At 37.4% G+C, this 19,225-nt stretch overlaps 1 protein-coding gene across 5 annotated transcripts in view; it reads left to right on the forward strand.

The window, feature by feature from the left end:
• NBEA (neurobeachin) overlaps window positions 1-19,225 on the forward strand; it is an 843,583-nt gene that overhangs the window by 124,449 nt on the left and 699,909 nt on the right. For all 5 annotated transcript variants that reach the window (XM_077806446.1, XM_077806437.1, XM_077806454.1 and 2 more), the window contains exons 2-4: window positions 7,821-8,052; window positions 15,821-15,921; window positions 16,166-16,261. In XM_077806446.1, coding sequence (XP_077662572.1) covers window positions 7,821-8,052; window positions 15,821-15,921; window positions 16,166-16,261 — 429 coding nt within the window. The remainder of the gene's footprint in view (window positions 1-7,820; window positions 8,053-15,820; window positions 15,922-16,165; window positions 16,262-19,225) is intronic.

Below are 19,225 nucleotides of genomic sequence, written 5' to 3' on the forward strand. Positions count from 1 at the left end.
GTGGCAGTTGGAAGGTGATAGCTGTTACTCCCACCTTCTCTGATCAACTGTGTGGGATAACAGAGGTGGTTGTATCTCCAGTCAGGAGGCAGCTGTGTGAACATACTTTGAGGAACATGTACAAACAACAACATTGCTCACTACAATATGGCACATGGAAACATGAGTCTCTTTTTTCAGGTTTTTTAACACATGATGAATTACAGCACAGGCTTAAGTTACTAGATATTTCCTTAATTGTTTCCACCTATTCTGGAGGACCGCTGTCAGTCCTTCTCCTTTTTAGCCTGGTCCCATCCCAGTGATGGGACCCTGCCATTTGTACTTCATATGAGGGTTGAGGGAGGCTGAAGAAAAAAATTGTGTATTGTCTCCTTGCTGTACCTGCCTTTATGACCACCAGACTCCTTTCCCCACCTTCCTTAAGGGTTGCTTTCCCCTAAATCTCCAGCCAAATCAGGTTTATCAGAGAATTGTGTTCTTTCAGTAATGAGTGCCTGTCCTGAACATCTGCCACAAGGAAGCACAAACAACTGTCTTGGCTGCCTCTGCTGCACCTCTAGCCTGGTTCCCAAATATTTACCAATTTCTTCCTTAATAACAGCCAAAAACATATTTGCTCCTGGTTGGATAGGTATACTTCATCCTCCCTAAGTAACTTTGAGTGCCCGGTATGAATAGTTCCAATCCCACTCAGTAGTGGATGAGTTTACCCAACTCCCTCACCATACACCTACTGACCTTATCTGCGAAATAGTTATATAATAGGAATTTATAGTGTTGGTATTGACTTATGAAATGCTCAAGGTTTATCTACACCTCAATAAAAGACCTGTGGTATGGCTGGCCCAGCCAACTGACTCAGGCTTGCAGGGCTCAGGCTGTGGGGCTAAAACTTTCAGTGTGGACACTCAGGCTCAGGCTGCAGCCCGAGCTCTGAAACCCTGTGAGGAGGGTAGGTCTCAGACCCTGGGCTCCAGCCCAGGCCCGAATGTCTACACTGCAATTTTTAGCTTTACAGCCTGAGCCCTGCAGTCCTGAGTCAATTGACCCAGTCTCTGAGACTTGGTGCCGCAGGTTTTTACTGCAGTATTCGGTAGGCCAGTTAGCGTATATCTATCTGAAACCACCCCTCTCTATCTTAGTTTGCCAAATTTGAGGTTTGCCATAAGATATTTGAGCGGGAGCCCGCTTTGTATGAAAGAGAGCTTCTGGACGCATAGGGCCCTACCAAATTCATGGTCCATTTTGGTCAATTTCATGGTCATAGGATTTTACAAATTGTCAGTTTTATGGTTTCAGATGTTTACATCTGAAATTTCATGGTGTTATAACCATGGCAGTCGTGTCCCAAAAGAGGGTTGTGGGAGGGTCACAAGGCTAATGTAAGGGGATTGCAGTATTGCAACCCTTACTTCTGTGCTGCTGTTGACGAAAGCACTACCTTCAGAGCTGGGCAGCTGGAGAGCAGTAGGCAGCACAGAAGTGTGAATCGCATGGTGGAGGGAGGTCATTACTTTTTGACTATCCAGGGTCCAGTAGTCAGTCTGGTGCCCTTGCCCACAGCCAGCCCAACGCCCCTCTAGTCCCCAAGTTCTGAGCCTGGAGCCAGAGAGGGGCAGGGCTGGGGGCAAGGGCACCAGAAACTTTGTAGAAGGTGGGGGGGGGGGCACAGGTGCCAGACCACTTTTTAACGTGGGCATAGTTTGGAAGACAGGGTGGCATTGCCTCCCCCAACCCGGAAACTGTAAGTCTCAGGCAGATGCAAAGCAGCACTGATGGAGCTGTGCTTTGTGGTGATGGAGCTGATAACCGTGATCAGCCTCCTCACTATGAAGTGCAGCTCCTGTCCAAGGCTTGCAGATTGTGGGGGCAATGCCACCCCTACCCGCAAAGTATGACCATGTTAAAAATGGTGGGGGAGGTAATGGCTCTCTAGGCCCTCCCCAGTTGCAGTGCTGCCCTGGGCTCCTGCTGTTTGCTGGGCTCCAGCTGTTTAGTCCTGGCTGGGCTTCTCCTGCAGATGCTGCTCCCAGAGCCAGGTCAGACCTACTTCCAGGAACATCCCCTGGCTGCAAGAAGCACCACAGCTGCCCCCTGTACAGTGACCCCTCCCCCTACTGCTGGGGAGCGATGCAGGTAGGAAGCGGGGTGGGGGTATGGAGGTTCCTGGCTGCTCCTATGCGTAGGAGCGGTGCCATGTGGTTGCTTCTGGGAGTTGCATGGAGCGGCTCCTGACCCTACTCCCTGGCTGGAGCGCCAGATCAGAGCAAGCCCCAGACCCCGCTCCCCAGCGCCAGCGATAGAGAATCCATCACAACCCTTGGTAAGTTGTTGCAATTGTTAATTACTCTCTCAGTTAAAAATTTAACCCATATTTTCGATCTGAAATTGTTTAGCTTCAGCTTCCAGCCATTGGACCATGTTATATGTTTCTCTGCTAGACTGAAGAACCTATTATTAACTATTTGTTCCTCATGTACATACTTATAAATTGTAATCAAGGCACCATTTAACAAAGAAAAGGTTAAGCTAAATACATTGAACTCCTTGAGTCTATCACTATAAGACAAGGTTTATAATCTTTTCATCAATCTCACTGCTTTTCTCTGAACTCTTTCCAATGTATCAACAATCTTGAATTGTGGACTCCAGAACTGGACACAGTATTCAAGCTACGGTCGTACCAGTGCAAATGCCCCTCACCCTCTGCAATGTCTGCTCTGTGCTGTCTCTAAGAGGCACAGAACAAATCACTGGTGTATGCTTTTTACACCAGTGAACACATTGGTCAGTTATTCAGAAATAATAAATAACATTAGTTGAATAGTGTAGCCAAACAATTCTGAATTGTGTGGTCTTAAGGTTATCCATCTATCTCAGAACCACAATCTGGGAATTAGTTTGCTTCCTCCTTTATTACTATTTTATAGAGTAGGATAAGCGACTATTAAACAGCGATACATGATCTTGATACAATTCAAGAGACTTGTTAATAGAAATAAAGCACTGGCTTAAATTGGATATTGACTGTTCAATCAAGACTCAAAAGTAAAATTGTAAGTTTGACATAGGAGGAGGAATTTATTACATATATGATATAAAACCAGGAATGATTTATAATAGTATCATTTGATCTTCTATAAGGGTTTGTGTCCCACCCTTTTGAGATATACTTTAAGGTCGCTGACATTTGGTTTACTTCAGAAATTCTCTTTTGGAGCATGTGAAAACTGGGAGGGAAGGAAACGAGGATATTTGGTTTCATATAAACATTTTGTTTCATATAAATACTTTGTTTTGATATAAACCTGGAATAAATGTAAAAAATGTTTGGGAACCCTAAAAATTAGGAAACTTATTTCAAGGCAAATTAAAACTGTTTCTTAGTTATTTTGTTCCTCTAATCTAGTATCCTGTGTTGAAATGGCCAGTACCAGGCGTTTCAGAGGAACAAACAAGAAACTGCAGTAGGCAGTTATGGTATAACTTGCACTAAAGTTTTTCTGACCCCTGTAGATTGGCTTATGTCTCTCAGTGCAGGGTTTATATCTTCCAAAACTCAGGTTTTGTTATTTACCACTGTAATTTACCTGGATAGTCTCCTCATCTCCATAAATACCCAATCTTAACTCTTCCTCCTTACATATTGCCTTTTGTGGTTAATGCTCCTTTTTGCTGACTCTCCATGTTCTGAAGGATGTCTCTCTGGCTACAATTACCTCTTGATCCTTACCATTTTAGCTACACTAGTTTACATTTTGGGTTCCCACTTTTTTTTTTCAGCCTGTATTGGTATGTTTGTGTCTCGAGACTTTCCCCCCGTCTTAACTAACATTGATGCCAAATTTCAGGATTTTTTTTTCTTTTGACTTTAGGGCTTTTTAAAATTCTCTTCTCCCTCCCCACCCTTTTTTAATTGCCCCATTTACAAATTTTTAGTGTTATTGCTAGTTTTTTTATATCTTTCCTCTGTCGACTGGGATGAATTTAGTTAAATCACCAACAGGGAAACCTTGATCTAAATGATCGCTTTTTATCTTGTTTTACATTTATACTTTATTTTCCTAAAGAAAGGTTGATTCTCATTGGTTGGCAACAATTAAACATGTTGATGTGCAGCTAAATATAGCTTTTACACAAAATGGTACGTCTTTTTGCTAACCAGGAAGATACTCCCTGTATCTATGCACATTCATTTAAATAATTATGTACCTTAATGTAATTTATTCATATTCTTATTTTTTTATCTTAGAAAATGGTGAATGATACATTTCTTATTTGCTAGATGATGATTTTTTTTCTCATTTGTTTAGCTCTGTTTGGATGGAAATTGCTATCTCTGTGCATTTTAATTGAATTTCATTTAAAAATTGGTTTTCTAATTAAATAAAACTACCTTAAATTTATATACATAAGAAAATAAGTTTATCAAAACACATTTTGCTTTTAAAACTGACTGACTTATTTAAAAAGGGAATATTTGTAGTTAGTGAATTAGATGGATTGCTTCTGTCAAGTCATTCAGCATTGTAGAATTAGTAGATCTGATCCTTTCACACCTAGATTTTTGTCCATACATTGGAAGAGGAAAACAAGCTTTCCTGCTTTTTTCAACTCCCAACTGGTTTCTCAACTTTAAATGGGCTAATCATTGAACTGAATGAATTGAATAAACTGAAATGAAGAATACATTTTCTCTGCACCTGTAGAAGAGGTTACCAGTGTCAAATGTTAACTTAGCACTCCAGTAAAGTCTGTATTTTCCACTGAATGCATCCAATGAAGTGAGCTGTAGCTCACGAAAGCTTATGCTCAAATAAATTTGCTAGTCTCTAAGGTGCCACATGCACTCCTTTTCTTTTTTCAGTAAACTCTGGTTTCAGGTGCTTGGTCAACTGTTTCCAGTTCAGTAGTTTTACTTTCTTTAACACGTTGATGGCAAACATACTGCTTAATATTTATGTAATTTAAATAATTATAATATTTAAGTTTAGGCCTTAGTATAAGTTTTCATAATTTCTAATAGTTTAAATAGGTTTTTAAAACAGAAAAAATGTGTTTAAATTAAACATAAAAATAAAATTTTAAATAGAGATTTTTAAAAATTATTTTACTTTCATCATGGATTTTTATCCACCCTGTTGTGTTTACTGTTACTTAGTGATTCAGGTATGTTTACCTCTTGAACCAATTCCTGCATATTTATCAATTTGTCTAATCAAATAATGTGCATATTTTTCAATAAAAAGTTGTATGTCAACTTATAATGTGTATGCATCTTTTTCATAGCTAAATAATGTATATTTATATACCCGGTTAACATGTCAAACTGTAATATACTTAAAAAGTCATTGAGGGAATACTAAATTATTACTGTACTTTGGGAAAATAGAAAAAACATTGTATTAGCATGGATATTTGAGGAAAAAGCAAGCAAGTTGAACCATCTGCTGCCTTTTACACAAATAAATACATATGCAGTCTTCTGTCCAAAAAGGTCTTCCTTTCAGGTGTAATCTGTACATCAGCTAAAGGCAGTATCTTGTCTTAATAATTGTAGTGCATAGTCCACATTATTTTAACCCAATAGAAGGCTTTACATTACCTGCCTTGTCAATACTTTAAAATGCAGCACATTTACTAAATCCTTGTCTCTAAGATATTGCATGAACAGAAATCATTTGGATTTTTTATAGGTAGAACATGTTTAAATGCTAGGGATTAAAGTTATGTGGGAGCACTGTTGCCTTCAGCTTCTGCTGAAAACAAAGCAAAAGAGCCCTCTCTTCTCCTTTGCATCTGTAAGCAGAACGTCCCCCCAAGCTCCCCTTCCTTCATGACTAGTGCAGTGAGAATTTCCCTTCTTATTGCAGTTTATTTTAACCACTGTGTATTGCTATGTTGCGTAGAAATTAGCAGGTACAAACTGTCCAGTGGAACAAGTGTTCAATAGTGTTTGGCATGATGAGAAAATTTGAATCAATGTGAACAGTACAAAGCTATTTGGTCAAAGAGAATGTTAATGACACTTACTCATTATTGTAAATTATTCTAATACACAACGCTAATTTACTGGAAAAATCCTCCACATAGGATACACACGTGTTACTACTAAGTCAGAAATAGCAAAACAAACCCACAGTTTTTTGAGAAGTGCACTTTAGTCTTTCATATGACTATTTCATGACTCTAAAAGTGTCTCCAGAAAAGTGTTCCAGTTTTTTTCTTTGAAAAATATGATCACCTGAGGCATCCATTATAAATGATTGCTTAAATTCTAAGTAATTACATTTTTCACGTTCATTTAAATCTCCTAATAAACCTAAAATTCAAATACTAATAATAATTGAAGCAACAAATTAATTTGAATGTAACTTGGTTATCTCTAGAGTCTAAATTGATAGTCAACTGATTTATCATTTAGTAAATTCTGAATTATATCATTAGAATATTTTAAATTGGTTGTTTAAATTGGAAACCTGTGTGGATCACTTTCAGTATTAGTCAGGTCTGAGGATTAACAATTGTGGATGTTGGGGCCAAAAGTAAAGGAAAGAATACTGAATATGCAGGATGGTCTACCTATGTGAAAAAGATGTGCTTGTTTCATACTGGCCACTTTAATTATTATATAGTCTGTAGGCTGTGGAAAGTGCAGAATGTTCTCAATCAAACCCTGAAAAGTTAGATTGTCATAAAATTATTCCCTATCAACACATAATCACTGAAAGTAAGCACTTATCACAATCACATACTTTTAAAAATATCTTTCATTTAACATATAGCATTGTGCCTTAAGACTTTTTGTTTTTTTTTCTTAGCAAATTATAGACTATATTTGGCGTCTTTATAAGGAAATATTTGTATTTTCAAGAATCTTTATTGTTACTGGGTATAAATAATATGTCTAATGTTCTGATCTCTGAGTTGTTTTGTTCCTGGATTGAATGAAGTTTTCTGCTGCTATAAAAGAGGAGAAAAATTCTGAAAAAATGACAAGTGTTCCTTGTTTGAGTAAGATCTCTTTCATGGATTGCCTTTTTTCAGTTATGTAGGCAGATATTTGCAGGTTGGGGTGAATGCACTTTATTTTGGCTATATTTGGAGCCAAATAGGCTCTATCCATTTTTTGTTCAGTTTTACCTACACCCCAAGTAATTTTGGGATCTGTTCAGAAATAAAGCTCATTGGATTGGAATTTTCTACATCAGGGAGTCTCAGAAGTAATACATTGAGTTCACATATCTCCAGTTTTATCCTTTGAGTAAGCAACTTTCTTTTCCAAGAGCTGCAGACAGGTGTGTGCTATTATTTGAGCCAATTCTAATGCTGCTACTTATGCACTTGTTTGGTGGAGTCAGCCTTCCCTTTGAGTGAGTTGGTCTAAAGAGGATTGCAAAGATATTTTGATTTCTGAGCCAATTCAGATGCTGCTATTCTTGTACTTCTGTTTATTGGAGTCAATCTGCCCTTTGAATTAGTTGGCATAAGGAGGACTGCAGAGAAGTTTTCATTTCTGAAAGCATGCTATCCAATACTGAGGGAAAATTTCAGTTAATTTCTTATATGATCTTAGTGGCCATTGTGCTTTTGCCATCTTGATTATCTTCCTGATCTGTTGCCATTGAGATGTGAGTTTTCATATCAAATTTATTTGGATTGTCTCCCTTAACACTCAAAAAGTAGTCAGTATTGGTTGAAATAAGGATCTGTAAAGCTGCCAGCCAGTTCAGACACACTGCTCAACTCCTCAGTAAGACTCAAATTATACATTACAAATACTAACATTTGTTTGTTTGTTTTTTTTTTCTTTTTAGCTGGTTGGTGGAGAGTTTGATCTAGAGATGAACTTTATAATCCAGGATGCAGAGAGCATAACGTGTATGTCGGAGCTTTTAGAACACTGTGATGTAACATGCCAAGCAGAAATCTGGAGTATGTTCACAGCCATTCTACGTAAAAGTGTCCGTAATTTACAGACCAGCACGGAAGTTGGCTTAATTGAACAGGTACTGCTGAAGATGAGTACAGTGGACGACATGATTGCAGGTATAAATTACTGATTGATATGTATAACTTCAGTGTTCCTGAACACTCAAGCGTTGCAAGCCTAGTCATTATTTACATTTCACAAGCAGTAAATTATTTGATTATTATTGATACTGAGTCAACAGTACTAAATCAACTTTATCTAAATGTAATGGGCAAAGATTATAAAATACTCTTGTTTTTGAAGTAATGTTGAAATAGTTTAGTTAGTATGCACAATTCTTTTAAAAAGAAAATAGATGACTGCCTGATCTTAGTGATAAAATAAGACAACTTTCAATATATCTCATAAGAGCATCTCTGACACTTATTCTCAGTTTCTAAAAATATTAATTGCTATGAATTGTTATAGTAAAAGAATTGAACCATTATTATGGCCCTTTTAAATAATAAATAGTACAATATTTTTTATGTGATTAAAAACCAAGAGAACGCTAGAAATGTTCAAATTTATTGAATATTGTATTTTTGGACTGTATTAAGCATTTTTATTTTAGTTTCTATGCTTCAATTTTTGCCTGCCTTTTAAAACATCTCTGCTCTCTTCATAGCCTCTCTTGAATTTTCATGTTAGATGGCTTTTCAGTTTTTAATACTTTTTTTCTTAGTATTCCCTGTGTTTCCTTCTACTGAAACATAGCATACTTTATTTGCACATCTATGAGAACTCATGAGAGTCTGGGATTACAGAAGATGTTGCCTGTCTGAGGCTTCCAATTTATTCATACCCTCAGTATCTGGAGATTATTCCTGTTTTCTTAGTTGCAAGTAATCTGAGATACTCTGGTTAGAAGGGTAGGCTAAGCTTCCACTTTTAGAATGTGATCAGTAGGATTTACAGAAGTAATTTTTCACTCATTACAGTTGTTGGGGAGATGCAGGAGAAAATCAAAAGGCCATCTTGTCTTCAGTTTAGGGTTAGCTTTTTCATCTTATGTATTTTAGTACTGTGTTTGAGAGTAGTGTAATTGACCTAAAAAATAGTGAAATTTTTGAAGAGTTGAATAGTTTTTCTTTCCATAAATTCTAGCTGATTTACAAATAGTTGCTAAGTGAGAGGATATATAGGTGGTTATTTTATTTTTAGTGCCCAAATATGTGCTAGCTGCTTTACAGAAGAAGTAAAAATATGGTACCTGTCAAAAGGAATTTTGAGTCTAAATATAGATGAGATTCCTTAAGTGAAGAAGCTATAATCAAGACAAGAGTTGGGGAAAGGATGATGGTAACAGCAGTGTGAAAATGTGTTTACTGAGATTTGTGCATCTTGGTGGGTTTAGTAAATATCAAATTGTATGTAATACTAAATCTTCATAAATGGCGCCATTTACTCTCTCCAGAGTAAGTGCCTTTGCGAGGTGCTTAGCATATTTTGGGTCTTTTTAAGTATGTTTCAAAATTGTAAATGATTTGTTCTTTTCAGTCTGTGTGAATTTGCTGCTTATAATTCAAGACTATACATCAAATAATATTGCTACTAAGTAGCAGTAATAGATACCCACTGCTAACATCACTGAGAAACATGGTGCATAGTCTTGTGCCCCTCAAGTAAATGCGTAAGCCAGTAGATGATCCTTGTTCTGTGGTGTGAAGAACTACATACTCAAGCAGTAGCAGATCAATATAGTCACACAGCCAAAGATGCACCGTTACATATGACCTGTGACCAACCTGTCAAACTGTTAAAATGATACACAAGGAAAGGGGCAGTCAAGTTCTACCTGTAAAGGGTATTATTCTGTTAAAACTAACATTATGGTTTTTAGACTGAAACACATAAGAAACCAGTGCAATAACTGTAATGTGCTCACAAAACCCTGCTTCACTAAGAAAGCAAACAAGCCATTGAGTTCTCCACTTTCCAAATAGTCTCAAGGGTAACTCTGATGAGGCACATGTAACTCTGATGATGCCAACATCATAGGGAAAGAGTAGAAGGTGCCTAAGTAACTGAAGATGGCAGAAGACAGTGTAATATTTGGGATCCAGAAACAGTTGGGAAATCAAAGATCCGTGAGTTTGCAAGTATTGATAAAAGGCTGGCATACCTCATCAGTAAAGGGAGTGGATGCCTACTCCATTAATTTTTCTAAGAATGCTTTTTCCTGCCTATCAGCAGCATTTCAGAGAAGGTTTTTAAGAGAGAGCTTAGGCAAGTTTGCTTTTATCTCTGCTCCTATGAAAGTGGAAGAGTGGAAACTACTCTACAGATCTGATTACAAGACAAATTGAATATCAGAATTCTGATGGCACTGCAGCTCAGAATGTATGTCAATCACTAGTAAAACCCCTGTGTATGTGCTGTTCAATTCCTGTTCACAATAACTCTGCTGGACCCTTCATAAGAGAGCCCTATGGGTGGATGAGTCACCTATCAGACCTTTGAAAGAAAGGAACAGAGACACCGGAGTTAGTTGCTTTGCTTCTACTTCTCCAGCTTCTGCAGATGTTTCACTACCACCTCATGGTCAATAGTGGCATTGGCAACTAACAAATCAAAAATGAATGAACATTGGTACCTAATAGCTGATCATCACCAGGAGGCTATTGCCTGACAATAACCAGTGCCTTAAGGTAGGCTGATACATAGGGGTCAAGGTTGACAGGATGACTCCAGATGATGCCAGAGCTGCTTCGCTGCAATCATTCCTACCCACTTTCCTAAAATGGTGAGGTGAAAAATGTGGTGGTACAGTAATTGTTTGTTTCCTTGCATTCAGTGAGGATCTTTTGAACACGGGCCAAACCATAACTTAGTTCTAGGATTTGGTTCCACTCTATTCCAAAATAGTCAGTCTGTCAGTGGTGGGCCTAGTATTTCCAAGCTGGCTTGTAAAGTACAGGTATCCTTCTTGCAACTCATTAACTGTGGCTCTGTCTCTCTCAGTACTTCCTGAAATACTGTGATCAAAGTTAGGGGTAAATCAAGCAGAACAGATTGTCTACATTGTGTCATGTTCAGACAGCAATCTACATAAGTCTCAGTCCACATTCTCTATATACAAAATGGCTAGAAAATACTTCATAGTGGGGAAAAGCTGACTTCATTTGAGTGGAGTCAATTCAGATACATGAGGTTGCCATCTACTTGAAGCATTTCATGTGCTGAGATTTTGCAGATGCTGTGGCAGAGGAAATAATATCTTAATCTTCATGACAGCTTTTGCATTGGAACGCATTTCTCTGCAATCAGTTGCAGTGAAAATTGGGATGACTATCATTGGTATTTGTCTCTTTCCCAGAAACTTTGTTTGTCACAGGTCATCTGGATACCCTGACAATCTAAAGATTATACTACAGGAAGGGATGTTGATCCATTTTATGAGTGGTTGAGGGCAAAAGATTACTATAATGACCAGATAGATGATTGGCAGATGGCCTTAACAGATATAAAGTATTTTCCTTCAGAGAACTTAGAAAACTGAGTCCCTAAATTTTTGGGTAAGAACTAATGAAGCAAGTCTTCTGACCCAATAGTTTCTTTAGATAGTATATTAGTAATAACAGCAAAATCTGAATTGGTGTTTGCTAGCCTAACTTGTCATGCAAAGTACAATTTACAGTTGCCTTTTCTTCATTGAGACCTATTTCATCTCCAGGAGCTTAGTTGTTATGCTGCAGATGGTTAGGATGCTCGAAAGTTGATTGAATTGAATTTTGAGCACTGAAACAGTAACTATTTTAAAGCAAAGTTAAACTAAAGTTGCTCCCACCAAATAATGCTATAGAGGCAGCTGGGCTGTTAACAGAAATTGTTCCTGGAAATGCATCCATTTGAAAATTTTGGAAAACCTGATTGCCTTATTAAGTGAAAGTTAAACTTCACAGCCAGCTTGTAAAGCTTGGTTACTAAACTTAAGCTTTACACGATGTAGTTCCTTCTGAAGTTGTGTTGCCAATGCCTTCCATGCAGATGAACTATGAAGGGAAATGCCATGTTATCTCTTGTCTGATGCTAGAGACAACTGAGCTATGTTAGTTTTAAGCTGTTCCTTACATGACTGAATTAAGGTTCTTTCAGTTGAGTTTAAAGAGTAAATGTAAAATATTAAGGACAGTTAGGGTTGCCAACTCTCCAGGATTGCCCTGGAGTCTCCAGGAATTAAAAATGAATCTTTTGTTAAAGATCATGTCATGTGATGAAACCTCCAGAAATACATCCAACCAAAATTGGCAACCCTAAGCACAGTTTGACAAGTGTACATGAGGTGGCAGTTACTGCAAGTAAAACCTGTTACATTAATTGTTTGAAATGCATTAAAATAAGGAGAAAAGGTTTCTCTCCTCCCCCCATAATTTCATTTTTATAGTTTTATTTACAAAACGAGACTATAGATACATGTTAAACCTGTGTGGTATACTTATTATGACTTCGTATCACATAAAATGACAAGAACCCCAGAAAAGCCATGCTTTTTGACATTGCCATTCCTATATGGTGAGTGGATTAGTATAGTGTGTATATATACTAAGTATGGATTAAATCTTTTCAGACAAGACTTGTGATATGCCATACTAGGATTTATTAATCAGAAACCAAGAAAGAAAAAAGTTAGTTTTAACTTCAATTATATCAAAAGAAATTAATCTAATTTAATCTAACTCTTTGTAACTGGAGCATGTAGCAAAACCAGTAATAAAAGTGGCCCAAGAGTTTGCATTTTAAGGGCATTCTTCTTTTGTTTATTACTTACAAAGTCCTGGGCTTGAATCTTTCAGTGCTTTTTGTTCAGTGTGTATGTGATGTTGCTGTGTTTTTAAGTTTGAATAAAAACACTTCAGCCCAGTTTGAGTAAAAGGGGAGCAAATAATTTTGCTATTATAAAAAGCAGCTTTTTTGAAAAACTCTAGCTCAGCAGCAGTTTGAACAGAAATGTGAAATTTGCCATGGAGTGTGTCCCTGGCTAGAACATGTATTTTGATGGTCCACTGAAGATCTGTTTTAATTTTGTGATCATAAGGATTATTTAAAATATACTCTGCATGTGTGTAGTAACTTGAATGAAAAAGAATTTTTAAATTTATCCCTGTTCTGTTGGAGGCATGATAACATAGGCATTGAAGATGAATGGAATTTTTGAGGGATCTTCTGCTTTCTACCAAATACTTCCATATTACACAATTTCTTTTTCTATTTAAAGGAAAAAACCCTCAAAGTGTACACACACATAAAAAAAGAAACAAACTTAGAAGAAGGTTAAGGTTGCAAAGTGGAGTACTCAAAAGTCAGGGAGAAAGTTGACTTGCAGTCTCAACTCTTCCCCTTTCTGCATATTCAGCGTGTTACAGTCCTTAATTACCAGATCAAATGCTGTTGTTTCCTCAGGACTTCTGCCACAGTCAGGATGCAGGGTGGATGGTATGCAGTGAATGAGGCAGAACATTGATAGGAAATGGATGTGGACTCCCATTGGATGAGGAGATATCACACACATCATCACTTTCAAACTAAAATATTTTTGATTTTTGTTTTCCTTCAATAAGCTCTTCACAAACAGACCTCACACACCGACTCTTGCAGGATACATTTTAAAAAAGCCTCTTAACCAGTCAAATGATTTATCCTACAGGCAGGGAAAGGAGAAAGAGATCATTATTATTATTTCTTTTATTTAAATACTTGGGAGGCGCTTGGACCCTATGATGAAAGTTGCCATAAGTGCCTAGGTGGTTTTTTTTAATTTTTATCTTCACTGTTCAGTGGGTGAACTAGTGCTTCATGAACTGTCCGCCATGCAACCTGTGCACTAAATGAGGCTTCATTCACTGCATGCTCCAACTTGCTCACTGAGAGCTATAATCTGCTCTTTCAGTGGTACAAATTTAGAGCAAATCCAGTGGATTTACTCATAGCACATAGTGTGGGAATTACAAATAGAATTCACTTCAAAATGATGTGTGGATCTAGAGGACCCTATTATAATTACTATGCACCAGTGTACCATTCAATCAGAACACAAGAGGAGGGAGTGGTTCTGTAGAAAAAAGTGTGTGATCCTGTAATTAGGATACAGTCCTATAACTGTCTCCTGAAAACTTTCTAGGGGCTTTCCTTCAGAGTCCTGTATCATTCAGTATGCATATGTGCATCAAATAAGATAAGGTTTTTAAAAAAGGTACTTGTGTGCACATGTTTCAATGCTGTTAGAACACTGGGAAATCATTTAAAAAAAACATGCTTATAGTACAATATGTAAACTATTCTAACTCAGACAAATCAAATAGATATTCATTAGACCTGTGAAATCACACATCTCACCATTTCCCAGACTGATTTCAAGTTTCTGTGCCTTCCTGCTGATGTATAAGAGCAGTTTTAAACACAGACAAAACCACATTTTTAAAAGAAGGTTTCTTTCACTGCCTACGAACAACTAAATGACTAAAAAATGTTCCTGGATAATTCCTGGATACAAGATCTGAAAAATTTCAGCTCAGAAAGTAAAAGTTTGGTAATTACGAGCAACTGAAAAAGGCTAGTTAGAGAAAATGTTTATCTTTTAGCTATAACTGCTCCTATATCCTCCAGCTGTAATGCAAAATGTTCTGGTAAATTGAAGGGAAATATGGTGAACTTCCTTAGCAGCTGAAAAGATATGTCCCAGGCAGCTTTCTGACCCCAAACCAACCATTGGAACAGAGTAGGAGAGAGGTGTTCTTTGGAGATAAGGAAGAGAAAAAAATCTGAGTTTTGTTAGAACAAAGAATGTTATGGAGAAAGATGTCTGACTGGTGAATGACCCTGGGGATCTAGAAGCATGTCTAAAATATTGGTGAATAAGGGCCCTAGTTTGCCTTAATCTGTTTGGTCTGAATCCTCTGTGCACTGGAAGCTGCTCCTTGAAATTGTAACAGCTTTTGTGTTTTCTCTCTGAGGGCCAAAACTTATACTATCCTTCCTCCTGCTGTGATGGCATCTGAGGACACTAATAGCAATTCTTAGAAGTATTGGGCTTTGAGGGAAAGCAAAGAGAACATGAAAAGAACCTGGATTCCCCAAACGATCCAAAACCTTAAAATGAGCATAAATATTTCATTTTTTAAAAGTCTAAAATCTATTTATTAATCTTGAATGATATTTTCTCTGAAAAGTGAATTTTTTTGTTCCTATTATCTGTATACGTTTCTTGCATTTTGAAATGCTGTAACGGACGATATGTCATCTATTAATTATTCTATAGCAGTTTTTGTCACTTGTAGTGATGGACTTTAGCAGATCCTCTTTTCCCCTCATTGTTTGGCATTGCATTGTGGTCAAATCTAAAGTTTTCATACTTGGGTACCAAATTAAAGAAGAATGCAGAGAAATAAAATTGCAAGATGACGTAGCAAACAGTTCAAAGAATGTTGATGTGTACATCTTAGCTCTCACATGCTCGAAACATGCTACTAGAATAATGAGGAAACATCCTAAAATGTGCAATACAATGGTGATAAATATTCAGCAATAGGTTCCTAGCCTATTGTGATAAAACTGCAAATATAGGATTGTTTCTGTGTACTTATTTACTGTTTTGTTAAAAACTGGAAATTCTAGAAATGGGCATGTAATCATATGTATATTTTAAACCTAAATGATGTTATGGGAAAAGTGGACATTCTTGAATTCATATTTTGTTATACAATCTTTAAGGTCACAGTTTGATTTTAACATTTGTGAATAAAGTTTACTTTTAATGAAATTGCCATTTTCAGCTTGTACTTGCAAATAATTTCTGTGACAAACAGTGTAATTCAGAGTTCAGAATAACTTTATTTTCCTTTGAAGATCTTCTAGTTGATATGTTGGGGGTTCTTGCCAGCTACAGCATCACTGTCAAGGAGTTGAAGCTTTTGTTCAGCATGCTTCGAGGCGAAAATGGAATCTGGGTAAGCTGTGGCTAGATAAAGTATTAAGTGTCAGTGCATTAGTGCCTGAGGTTAATGTAAACTGTCTCTAGAGGCATATGAAATTGAATTTTTTATGTTAATTGAATTACTCTTTTAAAAGTTTTTAAAAACAGTTTTAGAATTAATTTACCGGTTTGTTTGAAAACTATCCAGTGGCTAATAAAGCTATAGAATATCATTTACTGGTTGCATTGACATTTCTACAATTCTGTTGTTTTAACAGCCAAGACATGCAGTTAAACTACTGTCAGTCCTTAATCAGATGCCACAGAGACATGGTCCTGATACCTTTTTCAACTTTCCGGGCTGTAGTGCTGCAGTAAGTTTTTAACCAAAATGCTTCTATTTCTGGGAATAATAAAATAACTTTCTTGTATGCATTACTTTATCGGGTTTGGATATCCTTTTTAATAAAGAAATGGGGAAAACATTACCCAGTATAATTTTTCCAGAATAGACTAGGTCTTGGATGTTCAGGGAAGCTTGGCATAATACTGAGGTGATACCATACCCCAAGGTACTTAATGTCAAAAGTAAAAGGAGATTTTTTGCATGAGATGGATTAGGAGAGGAGAAGTATTGTGGGGAAACATATTTTTTAAATTGAAAGTTTACAATAATAGTAAATGATTAAAACAAGAGGCTGATACTATATAATTAGAAGTGTGTGTGGTGTGTGCGTGTATACATGCTTACACATTTATATTGGTGATAGCCCAGTTCTAAATTTTATCATGTGCCTTTAACTGCCTCACCTGAATAGTGTCCACTGAGACTACTGCTAATGTTTTTACAAGCAGCTTGCCAGATAAAAGCCCATCTCTCCCCCCCCACCCCCAGTTATGTACTATCCCTTTCCTGTACTCTGCAAAATACATCTGCCTGAGTCCCAGGACAAGCAATTTTCAGTTCTGGACAGGGTCAAGGTGGAATATCTCATGCACCATCATGGCTTAAATTGGAAGCTGTATGTTGGTGGAAAGAGATGATTTGCAGTAACCAGCTGGAGTAGGCACTAGCTTCTGACCTCAAAATGTGGTACTTTTATTCAAGAAAAGCAATTTCAGATCATGTATACAGGTATGGCTCTCTGAGATCTGTAAATTGGACTCATGGTAACTAAGGTACATACCTTTATAGATCAAATAATAGGAAAAACAATACCGGCAGTATTTTTTATAAACTCTTAACATATGCATGCTATATATCAGGGATCTCAAACTCAAATTACCACGAGGGCCACATGAGGACTAGTGCATTGTTCCTAGGACGGCATCACTGAAACCTTTTCATACAACGATACAAAAGTATAGTCAAAAATGAAAAAAATGAAGGGTAATACAGTATGCTATTAAAAATCAATGCATTAATTTTTTTAAAACTGTAATGTGAAGAGGGGTTTTAATAAAATTTAAACACTCAGTAGTGCACCTCACTCAAATGACAAAACACGCCTTTGCTTTTAGAGTTACTTCGGTTAAAGCCGCCCCTCTGTCCCCTTCCCCACCCCCATTCCAACCCCTTCCCCAAAGTCCCTGCCTAAATTCTGCCCCCTCCCTGTCCCTGTTCCAACTCCTTCTCCAAATCCCTGCCCTGGCCCTGCCTTCTCACCTGAGTGCGCCGCTGTTGGTGGGATCGGAGCCTATGGTGGGCGGCAGGAAATAATTCTGCAGGCCATGTGTTTGAGACCCCGGCTATATATGTTACAGAAAAATTAAAGTATATTGTGGTGTATAAGAGTTTTGTCACCTCTTGTTTGAGATGACTAGCATAACTCATTTGTGGCTTTGAGAGTAATGCCCAATCCAAATATCTAATTATAAACACTTTATCCTGCTCCACATCATCATGTGTATTCATTCATTCATTCATTTTCTCTCTCTCTCTCTCTCTACATATATTACATGATATATATTGTATATATAAAATACTGTATATGTAATATTACCCACAATATACATTAAAAGAAAATTAGCAAGCTTGTAAAGTCAAGCACTCAAAAATTAAGAAATGCCAGAATTAAGGTAGTTTATGCAACCTTAATTTGGCTCCCTTGTGTATATGCCTTAGGGATACAGTCTCTAGTTACATGATCATATACTATTTTCCCACAAGAACCCTGCCTCATTCAGTGCACACAATGGGTGGTACTCAGTAAATGAGCAGCTATTCAATATTTTGTTTTATCCTCATTCAGTGTGTCCTAGGCCTTATTACTAACCTGCTCTAAATACAGAATTCATTCATTTGTTCATGGGCTTTGTCAAGGTTCCTCCCCCACTCTGAACTCTAGGATACAGATGTGGGGACCTGCATGAAAACCTCCTAAGCTTACTTTTACCAGCTTAGGTTAAAACTTCCCCAAGGTACAAATTAATTTTATCTTTTGTCCTTGGAATAACCACTGCCACCACCAAACTCTAACTGGGTTTACTGGAAACATAGTTTGGACACGTCTTTCCCCCCAAAATCCTCCCAACCCTTGCACCCCTCACCAATTTGCATAGGTGACCACAGACCCAAACCCTTGGATCTGAGAACAATGAAAAAGCATTCAGTTTTCTTACAAGAAGACTTTTAATAGAAATAGGAGTAAAGGAATCACCCCTGTAAAATCAGGATGGTAGGTACCTTACAGGGTAATTAGATTCAAAACATAGAGAATCCCTCTAGGCAAAACCTTAAGTTACAAAAAAGACACACAGACAGAAATAGTCATTCTATTCAGCACAGTTCTTTTCTCAGCCATTTAAAGAAATCATAATCTAACGCATACCTAGCTAGATTACTTACTAAAAGTTCTAAGACTCCATTCCTGTTCTACCCCGGCAAAGCAGCATATCGACAGAGACACGGACCCTTTGTTTCTCTCCCTTCTCCCAGCTTTTGAAAGTATCTTGTCTCCTCATTGGTCATTTTGGTCAGGTGCCAGCGAGGTTACCTTTAGCTTCTTAACCCTTTACAGGTGAGAGGATTTTTCCTCTGGCCAGGAGGGATTTTAAAGGGGTTTACCCTTCCCTTTACATTTATGACAGGCTTGTCTGGTGCTCGTCACTATGGTATCTGAGTAGTTCACACACATTATTTTCACAAAACCTTTGTGAGGTGGGGTGGATGATGATATCCTGATTTTCATAGAATCATAGAATATCAGGGTTGAAAGGGACCTCAGGAGGTCATCTAGTCCAACCCCCTGTTCAAAGCAGGACCAATCCCCAACTACATCATCCCAGCCAGGGCTTTGTCAAGACTGATCTTAAAAACTTCAAAGGAAGAAGATTCC

This window comes from Eretmochelys imbricata, chromosome 1 (assembly GCF_965152235.1).
Source record: "Eretmochelys imbricata isolate rEreImb1 chromosome 1, rEreImb1.hap1, whole genome shotgun sequence".
Lineage (NCBI taxonomy): Eukaryota > Metazoa > Chordata > Testudines > Cheloniidae > Eretmochelys > Eretmochelys imbricata.